Source organism: Camponotus vicinus, unplaced genomic scaffold (genome assembly GCF_025532165.1).
Source record: "Camponotus vicinus isolate PSW18456_S1 unplaced genomic scaffold, iyCamVici1.0 SCAF_7, whole genome shotgun sequence".
NCBI lineage: Eukaryota > Metazoa > Arthropoda > Insecta > Hymenoptera > Formicidae > Camponotus > Camponotus vicinus.
This window is the reverse complement of record NW_028141979.1, coordinates 1,372,130-1,388,769: the sequence shown is the minus strand read 5'-3', so window position 1 is coordinate 1,388,769 and position 16,640 is coordinate 1,372,130. Positions and strand designations below refer to the sequence as shown.

Sequence of the window (16,640 nt, the reverse complement as noted above, 5' to 3'; positions counted from 1 at the left end):
GTATGACTTTCTCTCAGAAAAATAATATTTTAGGATGTATTCTAGGATGTTTAAAAAGATCATTTCTTCTCGATCGAGGTCGCGGATATCACGCGATTTATTTCCATCGGCCATGCTCGGCTGGTACCAAAGATGTCGACCATTTCCTGCGAGACGAAACGTATTTCAGTTCGTCTTAACGGGCGCAGAAAAGGGCGGGAGACACTCTCGTCTGCGGTCGACTGCGAGTCGAGTCATCCTCGTAAAGAGAGAAGCTTACGAGCGACGACCGCCTCGGCTTATTCCGTGGTTTTATTCGTTGCGTCCCATTCGCAGGACGCGTCGGGGCTGTAAACATCGCAGCGCGAGACTGAAAGAGACAGAGAGAGGTGGAAGAGCGAAGAGATCTCTCTTCCAAGTGCGAAGTCATCGAAGTAGGAGAAATTTTTCGTCCGGCTTTTTCCGCGGCCATTATCAGCTGCGATTCTGATTGCAACGTCACTGTATTCTTTCCCGTTTAATCTATCCTCTTGGAAGAAGAGAAGAAAATGTACAAAATATTTAATTTATACACACTCTTCAAAAATGACTTTGATTCTTTCGATTTTTCAGTAAATAGAGAACGTTTGTACGAAATGTAATAAGTTACAAACTATATGATTATTTCTAATTAGAATACGGTGACATTTTTTCCTTATTTTGAGTCGCTTCTTTGGTACTCCTTTCTTTGAAGTAATTTAGAGAATTAAATTTACAGAAACAAACAATGCGATTATACTAGGGAAGAGAAAGAGAGAGAGAAAAAGAGTTACTTACTGAGAAATGGACGTTCAGCTTGTTATTATACCTTTGATTCCAGTTACGAAGATTACTTTGTCGTTGTATACACATTGTCAAACGGCAAAATCGCCGAGAAGACGCTTATTAAGTTCTTAGCCACGTAATAATTTCACATCAACGTACGTTTAGAAGAGACAATCTTCTATCATTTTCTATTATTTCCTGTGTCAAATACGATGGACAGTACGTTTTCACGGCGTGTTAGGTCTCTGGATTTCTAATTTAAAATTTCTGCATAATATCCAAGTCTAATAAACTAAAAGATTAATTCATTATAAGATAAATTGAAAATTAACAAGTAAAGAGAGAAATCAGAAAATTATGTAAAAATAATTTATCCAATCCTTTCACTTTTAATTAATATGTGAATAATTTTATATACATTATCTTTTGAATTATGATTTAAATAAATTAATTTAGCTACTCTTTGTAAATTACTTATTTATAAATCTTTCTAAAATAAATTAATTAATTATCGCACAAAGCAAGGGGTTTAGGCGAAACGGGTTTAAAGATTTTGCTGACACGGAGCATGCAGAGGGCGACTCGCTAATAAAGGGACGCAGGAACGACGAACCGGCGATGTCGCGACCAGACAGACCGCAACTATCCATCCGTTCGTCATTTCCAGCATGCTTTAAATATTAAATAGAGCTCGCTGCGCTCGTAAAAAGGGTTATCCGTTCCCCCGCGATGGGAGAGACGACGTTGCTCTCTCTTTCCATTTGCCCTTATGATGCGAACGAAACTTTTTTTTTTCTACTTGGAAAGACAATCAGAATGTATTGTTCTCTTCATCGCATCTTTCTAAAATTAATTCTTGCAAAAAAGTTTAAGAAATTTATTTACATATGAATAAAAATATAGAGGGGATAATCCTTAGCTTTGATATCGATGTGAAATTTCTTTGTAAAACCTTAAGTGAAAGGATTTAGGAACCTATCGGGCAAGACTTTATTTCATTTCTGAAAATATTTGTGTATTTACAAGCGTTACAGCGTTTGACTAATGTCAAGAATCAAACAGCATTCTCACGACTCGATTTTATATCGAAAACGAGCGAATAAGGTGATAATTATTCAGTCACTGATTAGTCTCACGTTCTCGATTAATGAGATCTATCCGATCTGCTCGTTGATTTTTCATAAGTGGTGCATATTTTTTTTTAACCAAAATTTCTTTACTTTATCTCATATACTCGACACGTGAACGAGTCAATAATTTTCACTTTCATCACTATTACGAAACACCGGATATCGCTTACTTCAACAGAGTTCTCACAATTGCAATAATTCGCGCGAATGGTTACGAATGTTCGAGAGAGTTGGCTGTCTCATACAGCAAATGACGAAGTGTCTCACGCACATTTTCCTGCCAGAAAGTATTTGACGTACGTTCTGCTATCTTTGTTCGTCGATATTTATATGTCGTCACTGCACTAACCAGAGATTATACATTGCCATAATCAATAAACTCGCGTAAAGATTCACGCACGATAAAGTCGCCGGCGATTTTATATAATCATGTCAGTAGAGATACCTCTTCTTCTCTTAATATGGTCTCCATACATCGTTCCTCTGTTCGCTTTCTTCCCCAAGTACGCCGATCTCTCGGATGCTACTGATGGTGAGATTGCCACCAGCTATGGTGACCTGTTCCTCGCTCAGATCGCCATGCAGATGTAAATGAATCTGATTCTGATTGACGGTGCTGTAGAGCTGAGGATAGAGGACCATAGGTGTCGGACCTGTGATGTAATTCTGACTCGGATTGTTATAGTAACCTTGATAATTGGGATTGTAATTGTGGGAGGCCACCGGGACCGGGGTCGCCGGGCCAGGTGTCCAGGAACCGTAGTGGTAACCCGGACTGCCCGCATTGCCCGTACCACCGCCGGCGAAGATGTCAGGGTCGCTGGGCCTGGTCGGCACCAGCGGCAACGAGGTGGTCGGCGAAGTGCCGTGTCCCGAGTACATGGGCACGCAGTTCGGCGTGTAGGTATCCTGCTGATTTTCCGAGGAAAGCACTGCAAGCGGAAAACAAAATCGCTTCGATTTCCCAACTCTTCGTTCGAGGAGACAATTTAATTGCAAGAGCCAAGAAAAAAAAATTTTTTAGTCAAGAAATTGCGCGAATGTAATGATTGTTATCTATTAATACCTCTTAATAAATTTGCATTCTTGTGACATTTTCTTTGCCAAGATTTCAGTTGCTATAACTCGCGGTTTGTGAAACGTGTTTTGTCAATTTTGAATTTTATTGTGATTTCCACCTTCGTAAATTTAGCGAGACGACTTTACGAGTTTCCATATCTGAAGAATCGACTGTAATATAGTTTCTAAAATAGATACAAATGAAACACCTTTGAGATTACACGTTACGAACGGAGATTGCACGTCGCAAAGTTTTTTTCCTGGAACGAGTCATGCGTCAGAATGTAATTAAATCGTCGTTAAATAGGCGTTTTTTAATTATCAACGAGTTGGCGAATTGCATTATCGGATCTGCAGTATAAATTAGTTCAATTTTTTTGTACTATAATGTATATTAATCGATCATACCGGTTGGCAACGGTACCGGTTCCGTCGTCGGGTGATGCGACAGTGATTCTCCTGGATATGAAAACGCACCGCCTGGCAAAGGGGAATAGGACCCGCTGCTGCTGACTGGAGGAGCCGGATAAGACGGCGCTGTGGATGGATAAGTCCATTCCGTGGTACCTACGCCCGTATCTGTAACAAAAAAAATTATTTTTCCTTAGAGTCGACTACTAATTGTGCAGGTAAAACGTATGACATAAATATTTTATGAGGCAATACCTTTATCTTTTATCTCCATCAAATCATTATTCAACATCACACATATGTATATGTGTGTGTCTCTCTCTTTTTAATTTTCTAAAATAAATTCATTATTTAATATATTTTCTTAATTTGTATATACATATAAATAATTTACAAATAAATAAATTTATACATATATACATACATGCATGTGTGTGTGTGTGGGTGTGTACATATATATATAGATGAAGAAATAACTTCTTAGTATTGTATTAAAAATTCATATTTTACGAGATGAAATTATAATTAAATTATGATTTGATGGAGATAAAAGATAAAAACATTATCTTATAAAATACTATTATTAAAAGAAAAAAATTACATATACATATTCTTTGAAAAATCCTCTATAATAAATTAAAAATTTAAAAATTAATTCACAAAAAACTAAACTTGTTTGGACACATGCCGTGAGCCTTGCTTCTTAAAATGCGCAGCAAATCGTATGAGTCGGTAACGGAGTTTCGAATGAGTAACAACCGGCAAATTAATTGACATGAGTCACGAATCGAAGAAGTCGCGACGGAAGTTTTAAGCGCTCATCTGGTAGCGAATGTGTGTACGTGCATCGTACGCGTGTATCTCGTGGGATGCACGCGTCGCGACAAGATTAATATCGTTAACAAATAAAGCGATGTGATTGCATAAGAATCCCGATGATAAAAATAAAATCTCAATCGTTCGCGATCGAATAGTCCGTATGACTTTCGTATCTTTCTCCAGGCTCTTCTTGTACTGTACAAGATGCGATTTCTTTGTCGCATACGCCAATTATGGCAATATTCTTGTGTATTTTAGTCACGGAAGGAATCATTTTACCGTATCATAAGCTTCATGATTGCATTCTCATGCCGTACCTTCTCTTTCTCCAAGAGAGCTCGCTTCTAGGAAAGAAACTCAAATCACAATTCCTCGCATCGGTCGACTCTATTTGTAGGAAGCATTAGTAATATTATTTTATTTTGCATTTCTATCCTAGAATCTGCATTGTAAAGTACCAGGATTTTCGAAACGATAAGAACGTTTCTCAAGCAAAAGAAACCGCTGGAAACTCCGCGAAAACGTTGATGAAATCAAGGTGGACTAATTGCTTTTCAATTTCATCAATTATTATTCTATACTTTATTCCTCTTATCAACTCTAAATTAAATTCATTATATGTATACCCTTTAAATCAATTTATTTATTGAATTTATATTAATTATTTTATTTTATTAACATGAGCAGGGGCTCAAATTATTGAATATCCTTATATTCTTATCAGACAATTATTATCAATAATATACTTCATTTATTTTTTATTTTACATCTTATTATTAAAAATTTGAGATTTAATTTAATTTTATTAATATTAGTTAATGAACTTGATTAAAGGAGAGAGTTTATATTTTGAAAATATAATAAAGAAATTTAAATTTTCTATTAACTTTAATTATAAATAAATATATATATATATATATATATATATATATATATATATACCAATTATCTATAATTTTATAAATTTTATATGATAATTAAATAATAATTGTCAATAAAAACTTAAATCATCGATGGACGATCAGCTGATGACAAAACTCGATTCTCAAGGACGTGCTCATCGTCTATTTCGTTTCAGAAATTCTTTCATCGACTTATAATTTCTTGTCACACATTTCGAAATGTTTTTTTTTTCGACAAGAGCTTTCTTATCTTACTTAAATTCTGAAAATTCTCGAGTTTTCAGAGAAGAAAAAGAAGAAATTTCGAAAGAAGAATTAATTGAAAATTTCTTGAGAAATTTTAAAGTTTATGACGTAAAAAATGCCAATTTTCATCTCGGCTGTCTTTTCGCAAAGAGATATATCTCGGGAAAAGATTTCGAAACGGTTTGCCTTGCGTGACTGTTGATAGAACCTCTGTTAACACAACACGTGTTTAATGATAATTATACCTCGCAGTTATGCTAAATATTTTGCACATAGCTTCGGAGAAAATTAACACGAAACTCATCGGAATTACCTCTTTCGCGTGCAAGCAATGGGGAAATACCTCTATCTTTATATGAAAACTATTTATATGTAAAATATTCCTCTTTCCAATTCATTTACAATCTTCTACAGACATGTAAGTCTCTCCTATTTGATAATATTATATATCAGCTTTTGCGTTGCACTTGTGACACTATTAATTGGTAAATTAACACTATTTCATGCCGAGTATTTTTCCGAATGATTATTCTAGTTTTCCAGAAGAAACGCACGAGCCCAAGTCATTGACACGTACGCGACGAGCAATATAATTTCAGATATCGTTTAGATCGGCCGAGCTCGATCTACCACGAGGCTAGGTCGAGGTCGGGACCGATCGGGCAAAACTGTCGTTACGCCTATCGAGAGCGGAAGGTCGAGGTCGTTTCGGAATTCTCAAAGGGGACCGCCGTGGCAAGGCGCAGGAGGCGCTCGAGGGGCTGATTACCGAAAATGGCAGCGTATTTGTCGCAATTACCGGAACAACGGTAACAAAACAAAGGCACAAACACACCACTCTAGTCGGGATAGGATCGGTGTCGGCACAGGACCATCTGTTGGATAATAGTCCGTTTCCCCCGATCCGGTTCCCGCTCTAGGAGCGAACGAGCGAGAAAAGGAGAGAGAGATGTTCGGTTCCATTCAAGACGACTCTTTCTGTCCTCTTCTACTTTTTTTCCTTAGCAATGTTTTATTAGCGCGGTGACCATACGTTCCGTATTCTTTTTTCAAACAGTTCTCAAACATGCACGTTCCAATTAGCGTTAAGGATATTATAATTAATCATATTCATATTTGCAATAATATAGTGACTAATGACAGCAGAATTTAGAGAAATATGATTTCGAAAATCTTCTAGCTGATGCACAAAAGAACTGATTCACGTGTGATCTAATGTCGAAAAATCTAATATCCGGTGATAAACAAGTCAAAAGTGGTCTCTTGATTTTAATTAATAATCTCTAATAGTAAAATCTCTTAATTATAATAAAATCTATCACCGTCGCACTTCTCTATATTATTAATTGTCGTCGTTGGTTTGACATTCGGCGTCGAACAGCTGATCGTCACGCCGCTGCTCGCGTCGTCGCCGTTGACCGATTCTCAAAAGACGGCTTGTTCTTGCTCCTTAAAGATCGCAGAGTTGTATCCATCGTCGTTGATCCTGACCGAAAGAAACGCACGAGTCTTGACCAAAGAAACTCCGCGAGCTGTTTACTGCAGCCTCATCTTTCTCTCTTTCTCTCTCGCACACACACTCCGCGGGTGTGAAACCACAGTGAGGTGGTTTTGGTGCTTAGTCCTCCGACCAGCCATCTACTTAACGAACCGTCCATCGACCGCCGTCATTTCGTCGTTTCTCGGTTTCCCTCCCATCTAGCCGCCGCCCCCGCTCTTCCCCCTTTTGCGGGGAGAAGAGACGGAGGAGCCTCTTCTCCTCGAGGTGCTACCGCTATTCGGCGGTTCGATCGACCTCATCTTTTCGCTACCTACATCGTTTGAAATCCTTCTGTGCTTTCAGAAAAGAGAGCCGGCTCGGACTTTGATCGTGACCGTCAGCGTAACATGAAATAATATGAAAATCGAACTCTCTCTCGTCCTCGGACTATTGAATTCTAATTAGATGATCGAAACTGATTGGAATTACCACGCCGATAATCCAAAGTTGTTCTTTTCTCATTCTTCAGATGTAAATGTTCTCTTGTAAGGCGAAATTTTTCCCTCCAAGTCACTCGAGATGAGAAAGAAAGCGTCGTCGCGCTTTCAGCGAGCGTCGGTTCCACCTCGTCGACCTCGTCCTTCATCGCTGTAGCGAGAATTTAGAATCCCGAGCGAGCCGAGAGATCAAAGCCGTTAAGGAGAAGAATTCAAGGAGTTCCGAAGTGGGGCTTCTCGGTTCCCACCGAGATAGATACTCGTTCGGTCGTGTAATGTAAGTCGATATTGCCTCGATATACATTGCGGGTCCCGGGTCTATATACGCTATCGATATATCGGACAATATACAGGCCTCATAAACCGGCCTCGTAACGTACCAAAGGAGAACGCGAGAGAAGTCTTACTCGCAGGAAACTCGCGCGTATCGCTTACCATCCATACGATTTCTTCTTATACCGAGTATCCTGTCTCGAGGATAGTGTTTCTTCTCAGGGATGTCGACAATCTTGGCAGAGATTGTCTGCCGTCGCTTCGATCTCTTAATATCTCGTCGAAAGAAAATATCTAAAAAAGAGGGACTCGAACAAAAACTCTTATAACAAATTTTCTAAATAATTTTTCCAATTTTAACGACGACACGTAAAATACGACCATTTTATTGCAATATTTTCTATAAAATAAATATATACAATTAATAAAATAAATATATACTTTATAAAGTAAATATATACTCTATAAATATTTACAATTTTGCAATAAAATTATAATGCAGCAAATGTATCAATATTTTACCTAGTGATTAAAGGGCCCGATTTACTTTAGAAAGTAAAAAAAATCAAATCTTTTATATTTTTTAAGCAAATATGATATCTGAAGACTCTTTCAAATTTTATTTAAAAATTCGTAAATTTGAAAGTTATAAAGTTTCGGAATACAGTGCAGGTTTTTAAATGAGTTTGTAAAACTTTAAACATATTTTTCTTAAAACATTGTTTTTAAAATTGACGTGGCAAATATCTCGAAAATTAATAGACCGAATAATTTTAATTTTTTTTAATGAAAGAGAACTTTTTTTAGATATACTGAACCTAAATAGAATTTAAAAAAGTAATAATTCATATTTTTCTGATCTTTAAGAAATGGAAAAAGACTTTACAAAATTGAAATATCTAATTTTAAAACGACGCTACTTTACTATTACTTATTTTTCAATTTTTTCTCTAATGAAATTAAGTTTAATATTCCAAAAATATTCTACAGAATAAAACTAAATCAAGTTTTTTCATCTCATATCATACCGTCGAATGCATTTTTAAGTATGCAGAAAGGCTCATATTGAATAAAGAGAAAATATGTAAGATTTAAAAATACTGACGTATTGTTTAAACATTAATAAAAACATATGTAAAACATCCAAAAGTTTAATTTCTAATATTCTTTAAAAAAAAATTGCTAAAAATCATTGTTAGAATAGATTGGGCCTTTAATTAAATCGAACTATGTGAAAAAAGAAGCGCGAAGAGATTCTTTCCCATCTCGCGGTAACTCGATTACGCGCGTTGTTCCCTTACATCGATACTCCCCTGCGGGAGTCAGTAACCCGGGAGATGTTCAATCTGCGAAACCGAGATCGACAACGCCGCTCTGCTCGACTTCAATGACCATCGCCGGTAATTTCATTCGCTCGGCTTGCACTCTCGCGCCTCGAACTCCCTCCCTTCCGCCATCCCCTTCGTCTTCTCCCCGCAACCCCGCTCTCATTCACGTTGCCATTCATTCCCCGTTCGCGCGTTCCTTTATCTCGCCGCATCCCGGGTGCTCCATTCAATTCCGCGGACGCTGCGAATTTGCAAAAGGAGGAAATCTGTTTAGCGTAACGTCGCCGGCCGCAGAGCTCGGGAGTCTGCGTGTTTCGCACGCACGCATCGCACGCACGCATCGTGCCGTAATTTGCCTCGGGCCGGGATTTACAATAGAGCCCCGGATTTAGGTGCCGAAATGAAAAAAAAAAAAGCCGATCGACGAATTTGGCCCTTTCCCTCCCTCCCTTTCTCTCTCTCTCTCTCTTTCTCTCCGCTCATTCTATCTTCTTCCGATAGTCCTTGGTGTTTGTGCTTTCTCTCGATATGATCTCTCTCTCAGGCTGCCAGGATTACCGCTCTCGTGCACCTCTCGTCCTCCTTCTCCTCGCACGTTCGCGCGCAATTTTCAGGGTGAATGAAGAACGCAGCATGAATGGCCGAGCCCCGATGATGCGCCCGGAAATGCTGAGGTCTTACATCGAGACCGGAGTATCGTAATAATTGCTCCCGTCAAGACGATACAAAGGCCCGATCGCGGTTAACGAAAGATACATGAACAAAAAGGATCATTAAGTCAATCAATAAGAAAAACTGCGACCGACAGATATTTTTGTACACATCGTAAAATTCGCATCTCGTGGATTTTAATGTCAATATTTATTAATTATCTATTGTTATACTAGATAATTTCTTTAAATTCTTAAATTTGGAAAAATAAATAATCTTATTCGCACGAACATGTCACCCTATTGTTAAGCGTCGATGTGAGATTTCATGAGTTTCCGGAGTTTACTCGTAATTTCGCACGTTAAACGTTTTCACAGGAACGCCTCAAAAGTGGGCGCTGAAAGGAAGCGACTTTCAATTACATCTTTTCGACTTCTGAAAAGAGGGTTACTTATTGTGTCTTTGAAAAGCGACGGAAAGGATAATTGAGGTAACAGTATGTCTCCCGAATATATACCATTGCCCTTTTCTTCACGTAATTTTGAGATCGTTGTGTTCCTTTGAGACGCTGCGATGCCGATGGTTTCTCATATTCGTATTTTTCAATTCGACGATATATTGTTTTCTAAATAAAGCGAGAGAAGTATCTCGTAAACTATTGCATAATCGATTTTACAAATAAGCTCGGTTGTTAAACGCGGCTAAAGCAGGCAAGAAAGTAGACAATACGAGGCGAAAATGGAGGAACCGGATATAAATCGAGGAGCCTTTCATTAAATGACACTGCTACTTCCAGGAATAGGGTTCCTCTCGACTGCTGGAGACTACAATCTTACAACTCGAGCTCGACTTCGTTTAAACCAATATACTCAAATTCCTTGTCTCGAGGTAGGGTCACAGAAGACCTTTCATTAGGATCTAGACCGACGGAACTCGTGTAGATGGCCTGCCTTCCCTCTATATACAGTGATTATAAATTTTTCTTTCCATTTTCAAAAAAAAACTTTCCTAATATCCTTATTCTCAATATAACATTACTTTTATATCTTTGCAAAACTTAATTTTTTTTACACAAAAAAATAAAACTACAAAAAAATAAACCTTTATGTAAATAATAACGGAATTATCGATGAATTATTGCGACTGATGTCAGATTTATTAAACGTCAACACAGAAAAATACTGTGGAAAATATTGTTTGCTTTGACAAGTCTACGGTGGAGTATTTCAGTGAAATAACGGCGAAAGCGGTACATTTGTTAATCAATTGACTACGCTCAAGTCGCATCGTTGATTGACTACCAATTAATCCGAGGTAGAAAAGAAGCGCGATGCGACAGAAGAGGATCTGGAAGAATTCGTGCCACTCGAGTGCACCAGGCCGGGTCGGCCTTTCGGATGGACTGTTGGCGATTGTGACCGTTGGTGCCGTTATTGTTTATCGGCCGACAGAGTGCTCGCTTACTTTTTTCCCTGGCGGACCGTAACCGTTTTTTTTTGCGAGCTATCACGCACGTACGAATCTATTTTCGAGTCATCTAATGGCAGTTCGTACGGGAACCGAGTCTATTAAGCAGCTGAATCTAGGTGCATTCTCTACTTTTACAAAATAAATAATAGAAATTACACATCTTTCCCTTCTTTTCTTGCTCTCAAGCTTACTGCGTCATTTAACGGGGTGCCTATCACTCAAATCTTGTAAAAAGATTCTGATCTTCCAGGTATTTTTATTTAAAATTCTAGATAAAGAAAATATTTTAAAGATTTTTGCTGCAATTTTCTAAAATAATATTTTTTATTGCATGCGTTTCCTAATCCTATTCATTTATATGATCTAATATTATCACTTTTGATAAAAAGAAATGAAAATATTATGCAAGTGGAAAATGTTTATCTTACGGAAGCAGTTAAGTTTCAGCTTTATTGTAAAATTACAATAAAGAATATGTACTGTATATTTAATATTTTGTTAATTAATAGGTCCTTTTCAAAGTTAAATAATATTATTTCAGTTAAATATTATTTGACTTTGAAAAGGATCCAGAGCAGGGTCGAAACGTCGTCGACAGCACACTTTAAACATATATTTTTGTGCTTCTTATTGTATGTATAACTTTACAAAGTTTCTTTCATAACATATTACTATCATGCACCATTACGCGTTTTTGGTTCCTAGCCTTCTTTTACTTCTTATTGGATTTGTATCATTTTTACATATTAAAAATTTTTACTTATTTGATATTTTAAATAATTGGTAGCAGCAGATTATTGACTGTTTTAATATAAGAGTAAAATTATCAAGGAGAATTTATCAAAAAAATTCCATGACAATTCTTTAATTTTTTCAGGTACGAGAGAAATCCCTGAGAATTCCAAGCTTTTCATTATTTTCTCTAGCGAGTAAACACCCCATATAAATAATACAATTAAAGCCGTGTCGAGATGAATATCGGGAGGATTTTTCACCGGCATGTTTCGCGGATATTAAAAAATAAACAGCGACAGGTGAGGCATTGTGAGGCAAAATGGAACGATCGAAAGGAAGCATCCGTGCCTTCTCGAGCGTGGATCACGTAACTACTACCTCCTTCTCTTCTCTTCCACTCTCTCTTGTCTTGTCTCTCATTCCTTGCCTTCTCTCTTACTTCTCGCTTCTCGCGAGATATATCGTCTTCTTCTTTCGTTGCGCATCCTTTCTATTTTCCATTCTCTCTCTCTCTCTTTCTTCCGCTCCCTCACTTCTCTCTCCTTTCTTCCGTCGACACGATCGAGTCAGTGTACCTGCGATGTTACGAGTACAAGAATTTCGTATAGGAAAAAAAACCGAAAAAAGCCCGAGAGCATGGGCTCTTCCTCCCGATCCTAATTCGTCTACCTCACCTCGGTACTTCCGTTCACCCGCGTTTTAGCGTGCTCCTTGTTCCCGCAAAAATAAAAAAGAGCGTTTCTTTTCAATTATAGGTAGACATCTCGTCTCTATATATAGACGTATGAAATTTGCCGACGATACACGACCCCAGATGTACCCCTACACGACGGATGTATATTCTTCGGAAACTTTTGAATTTCGTAATCAGTAAACTCGCATCCAATTATTCGTCGATCTCACAGTTGCAAGATCCTTTACATATCGGGGTCGAGATAAATCGATGGGATCGAGTGACGACATTGGAATTTCCGGCGTCGATGCGAAATGATGGAAGAACGCATCGACACCGTTTTGGAATGCGTGGAATCTGCTGTACTGATCATCGAGATTGAACACCGAATTTACACCGTGTGCGGTATCCGTGACGAGTATTAAAGTGCGAGATAAAGGAGCGGGTAACACACATTCGAGGATGACTCAATGGTGAACCATTCGTTTGTACAATTTAATGCCTACAATGTGAGATTTCTCATGAAATCAGACTCGCTGAATTGGTAGAAAAATAAGTTTCCTGTAATAGCGGCGTCTGAGTAAAAGTATGCTAATTCGTAGTGGATATTTTCTGCGAATGGCAGCGATTACGACGAACGTGGTGGAAACTTTAAATCCGCCGGCAAAGGTCGGGATTATTTACGACCTAGAGACGTGAACGGTGCGGGGACGAAACGCGGCGTGAATCGTGAATGATGTTAGAAAGTTCTTTTATCATCATAAATAAGGAGAAAACGAAAAATGGCATTCTTTAATTTTTTTTAAATTTCTTATCATTATAATATATAAGAGAAACTCGAAATATTTATCGCGATTTATTTTCAGAATATTTTTTGCAATATGCCAATGTTTCGGCGAAGCGATCTTCAGTTCGCGAATCGCCTTCTCGTTTCGCTCGTTCAACGTGATTCTTTCTACGATTTCAGTCGGCGAATCAACCTTGGACCTCGATTTGCCCGAAATGGTTTCTCGATCGAGTTCAAATCGATTCGAACCAGTATCTTTGATTGAGGGACGTCTCGATTTTCGGCATTAAACATTCCTTACAGGATCCACGCCAACTTTCAATAATACATATGGATTTTTCTATTTTATCTATAAACATTTTTATGAGATTATATGAGATTAAGAGATGATTCTGATAATGTACAATTATTTAATATTAATATAATTTTTTTCTAGTAACTTTAAAAATTATTAAGAAAGTAGAAATTAATAAAGGCATGTCGGTGATGAAAAAAATTGGAAGACGCCGTTTAAGAGCTCGTTTGAATTTTTGGATTCAAATATCGACAGTTAAATTGCCAGTAGAGGCGATGAGAGAAGCTTGGGCAGAGGAAACAGTCCATCTTCAATGGTCTGGAACTCTCATTCGATCGTCGCGTGGGAAAATCTGAATGCATCGGAGCAAAGGGTTCGACTCGATCTCGAGTTCGCCCTTTCTACGGAGCAATATTTTAGAAAAATTTTTGATGCGAAAACTTTTGCGCATCAATGACATGCTTCTTGTACTCGAAAATGTGCCTTTCAAGTAAATTTTATTTTTAGAGATAAATTAGATACACAATGAGTGTCTAAAAAGTCGGCACAGGCTACGAAACATTTGTCGATGTGACAAAAAAAATAGAAACATAAAAAGAAGGAATATTTTAGGATTAACGAGAAAGGACCACCCCCTCGCGCCTAAAGCGATCGACCTTTCACCGCAGGTGGGCGAGAATGTGTTACGTCGCGCGGCCGCCGGATCAAAGATGAATATATCAAACTGGTAGAACTAATTAGTAGGGACTTCTCTAGTCGGATACGCTCGTTGGCTTATCTCCCGTCGGGAATAACGAGGATCCGACTTAAAGGAGGCGAGGAAAGGAATCGCCCATCTGCTTCCGCTTATCTGCGGCTTAGCCTTTCGCGCGCCTCTGGTTCCCTGTCGTGTAACACGAAGAATACGTGGAAACGGAACGGGCACGGCTGCCCTGTTTATTATCGCGGTCTGGACTAAGCGGTCGCCACGGGTTTCCTTAAGCCGTCCGCCAAGTGTGCGCCTGATTGGACGGACACGAAGGATGTTGTACCACCAGGATACGCGATAAACCGGGCAGGCGATAAAGTTCCGCATCGGTCACTGCCGCAGAAGGGGTGGGGAAGAAGGATTTCTGAAATTCCACTTTGCGGAAGGCGTCTCAGATAGGATTTCTCCGTAGATTCGACAACGTCCGGAATCTTCGGCCATCAGCGCGAGCACTTTAGAATCCGAGAGAAGAAAGAGCTCTTAAATTTCTTACGAAAATATATTATAGAAGCGAATAATAAAACTTATTTTTTTAAATAATTTCTTAAATTGATTTTGCTTTAAGGCCCAGTCTACTTTAGAGGGTTAAAAACATCGATTTTTTTCATATTTTCTGAAAGTATGTGACGCCTGAAAAATCTAAGTAAGTTTTCAAATATTTCATAAGGTGACGACATGTAAAATATAGCCATTTTATTGCGATGACCTCTGTACTTTTCTATAAAATATATCTAAAGTTTTGCAATAAAATTATAATGCAGAAAATCTCAATATTTTGCCTAGTGACTTAAGAACCCAATATAATTTAGAGAATAGAAATAATTAATTTTTTAAATATTTTCTGATGATATGATGTCTGAGAAATATATCTTCCAAATTTTATTGAAAAATTTGCAAAATTGACGAAGTAAAACTTTGAATAGGATAGCATACGAGTTTTCAAAATGCTGTCTGCAAAACTTTAAACATGTTTATTTTTTCAAAACATTGTTTTCAAAGTTGATGTAACGGATATTTTTAAAAACTAATGGACTGAATATTTCAATTTTTTTAGATGAAAAAAAGAGAACACTTTTTTTAGAGATATTAAACCTAAAAGAATTTAAAAAAATTAATAATTAATATTTTTCTGACCTTCAAGAAATGAATAAGTTTCAACAAAATTGAAATATCTAATTTTAAAATGAGACTACCTTGTTATTTTTTAATTTTCCCTGTTGAAATTAGATTATAAGTAATCTTCTACAGAATAGAATTAAACCAAGTTTATTAATTTCAGATAATTATACGAGAGAGGAACAGCATGTCATCGTCGAATTATGCATTTTCGGACACGCTATGCATAAACTTGTATTGAACGAAAAAAAGTTAATCCAAGATTTAAAAATACTAACGTATTATTTAATCATCAATAGTAACATATGTAAAATGTCAAAAAGATAAATAAGATCTCTAATATTCTTTCAAAAAATATTTCTAAACATTATCAATTTTTCATAAAGCTAAAATAGACTGGGCCTTTTAATGGATTTCTAAGTTGAAATATTTTTCAAATTATACAGACGCTTGATGTCGAAAATTTTAATAAAAAAAAATCGATTGCAATTTGACCTCGTATGAGAGCCTTATATACATATATGTATATAAAAAAACTATAAGAGACCACCTAGGACTCTTTACAACTGCGCAGTTCGCTTTTAACCATGTCATTATCAGATCATTATGCAGCCCTATTAGCATTAAATTTTTTTTAATGCAAAGTGGAAGTGCAGGTATCTGTCATGGACGTGCCTCGTGCATGATATGCATGATGCATTCGACGTTTCTGATTGGCCGAGACGCCGTTTATAGCGTGTACTCCGAGGTAAATAAGTACTAGGAGACGCAACAACGGTCGTGGAAGTCGACGATGGTGCCGACGGATTTACGAGTTTAATTAAGTTCTGCGGTCGCGTTTGTCATTTTAGCAGGCATCGAAGACTCGTTGGCCACGCTTCGAACTTCGCCTTCCTGCGGGAAGTACGAATTGCAAAGAAGAAAAGTTTACGTCGCCGTTTCTCAAGCTGCGCCGGCAGCGACGATCCACTTTTTCTCCACGCGAGTCGTCTTCTTCACGCAAACGTTCGATGGCTCGTCGCGTTTAATGTCACGTAAAATGCATAAATTATAATTCGAAAATATACCTTGAGAGAAAACCAAGAAGACAGATGCGCGGACGCGCATGCTAAGCACGTTGCTTCTTAATGCATCACAGGTCCTTTTCACATCTCCTATAGACGATTTAACGCGTACGTTAATAACCTCGTGATAGAATATGATAGGGGTCGCCGTGTGTTGCGAGGGTGAGTCGCGA

The 16,640-nt window shown here is 37.7% G+C and overlaps 1 protein-coding gene across 3 annotated transcripts in view; it reads right to left on the bottom strand.

Annotated features, from left to right (window-relative positions):
- Positions 1-1,749: 1,749 nt before the first annotated feature.
- The window catches only part of LOC145974599 (uncharacterized), a 31,614-nt gene continuing 16,723 nt past the window's right edge, over positions 1,750-16,640 (bottom strand). For 2 of the 3 annotated variants that reach the window (XM_083104548.1, XM_083104547.1), the window contains 2 exons: positions 3,381-3,551; positions 1,750-2,845 (listed from right to left, as the gene is read on the bottom strand). In XM_083104548.1, the coding sequence (XP_082960674.1) occupies positions 2,370-2,845; positions 3,381-3,551 (647 nt within the window). In that variant the 3' untranslated portion in view covers positions 1,750-2,369. The remainder of the gene's footprint in view (positions 2,846-3,380; positions 3,552-16,640) is intronic. The other variant, XM_083104549.1, reaches the window with a different exon arrangement.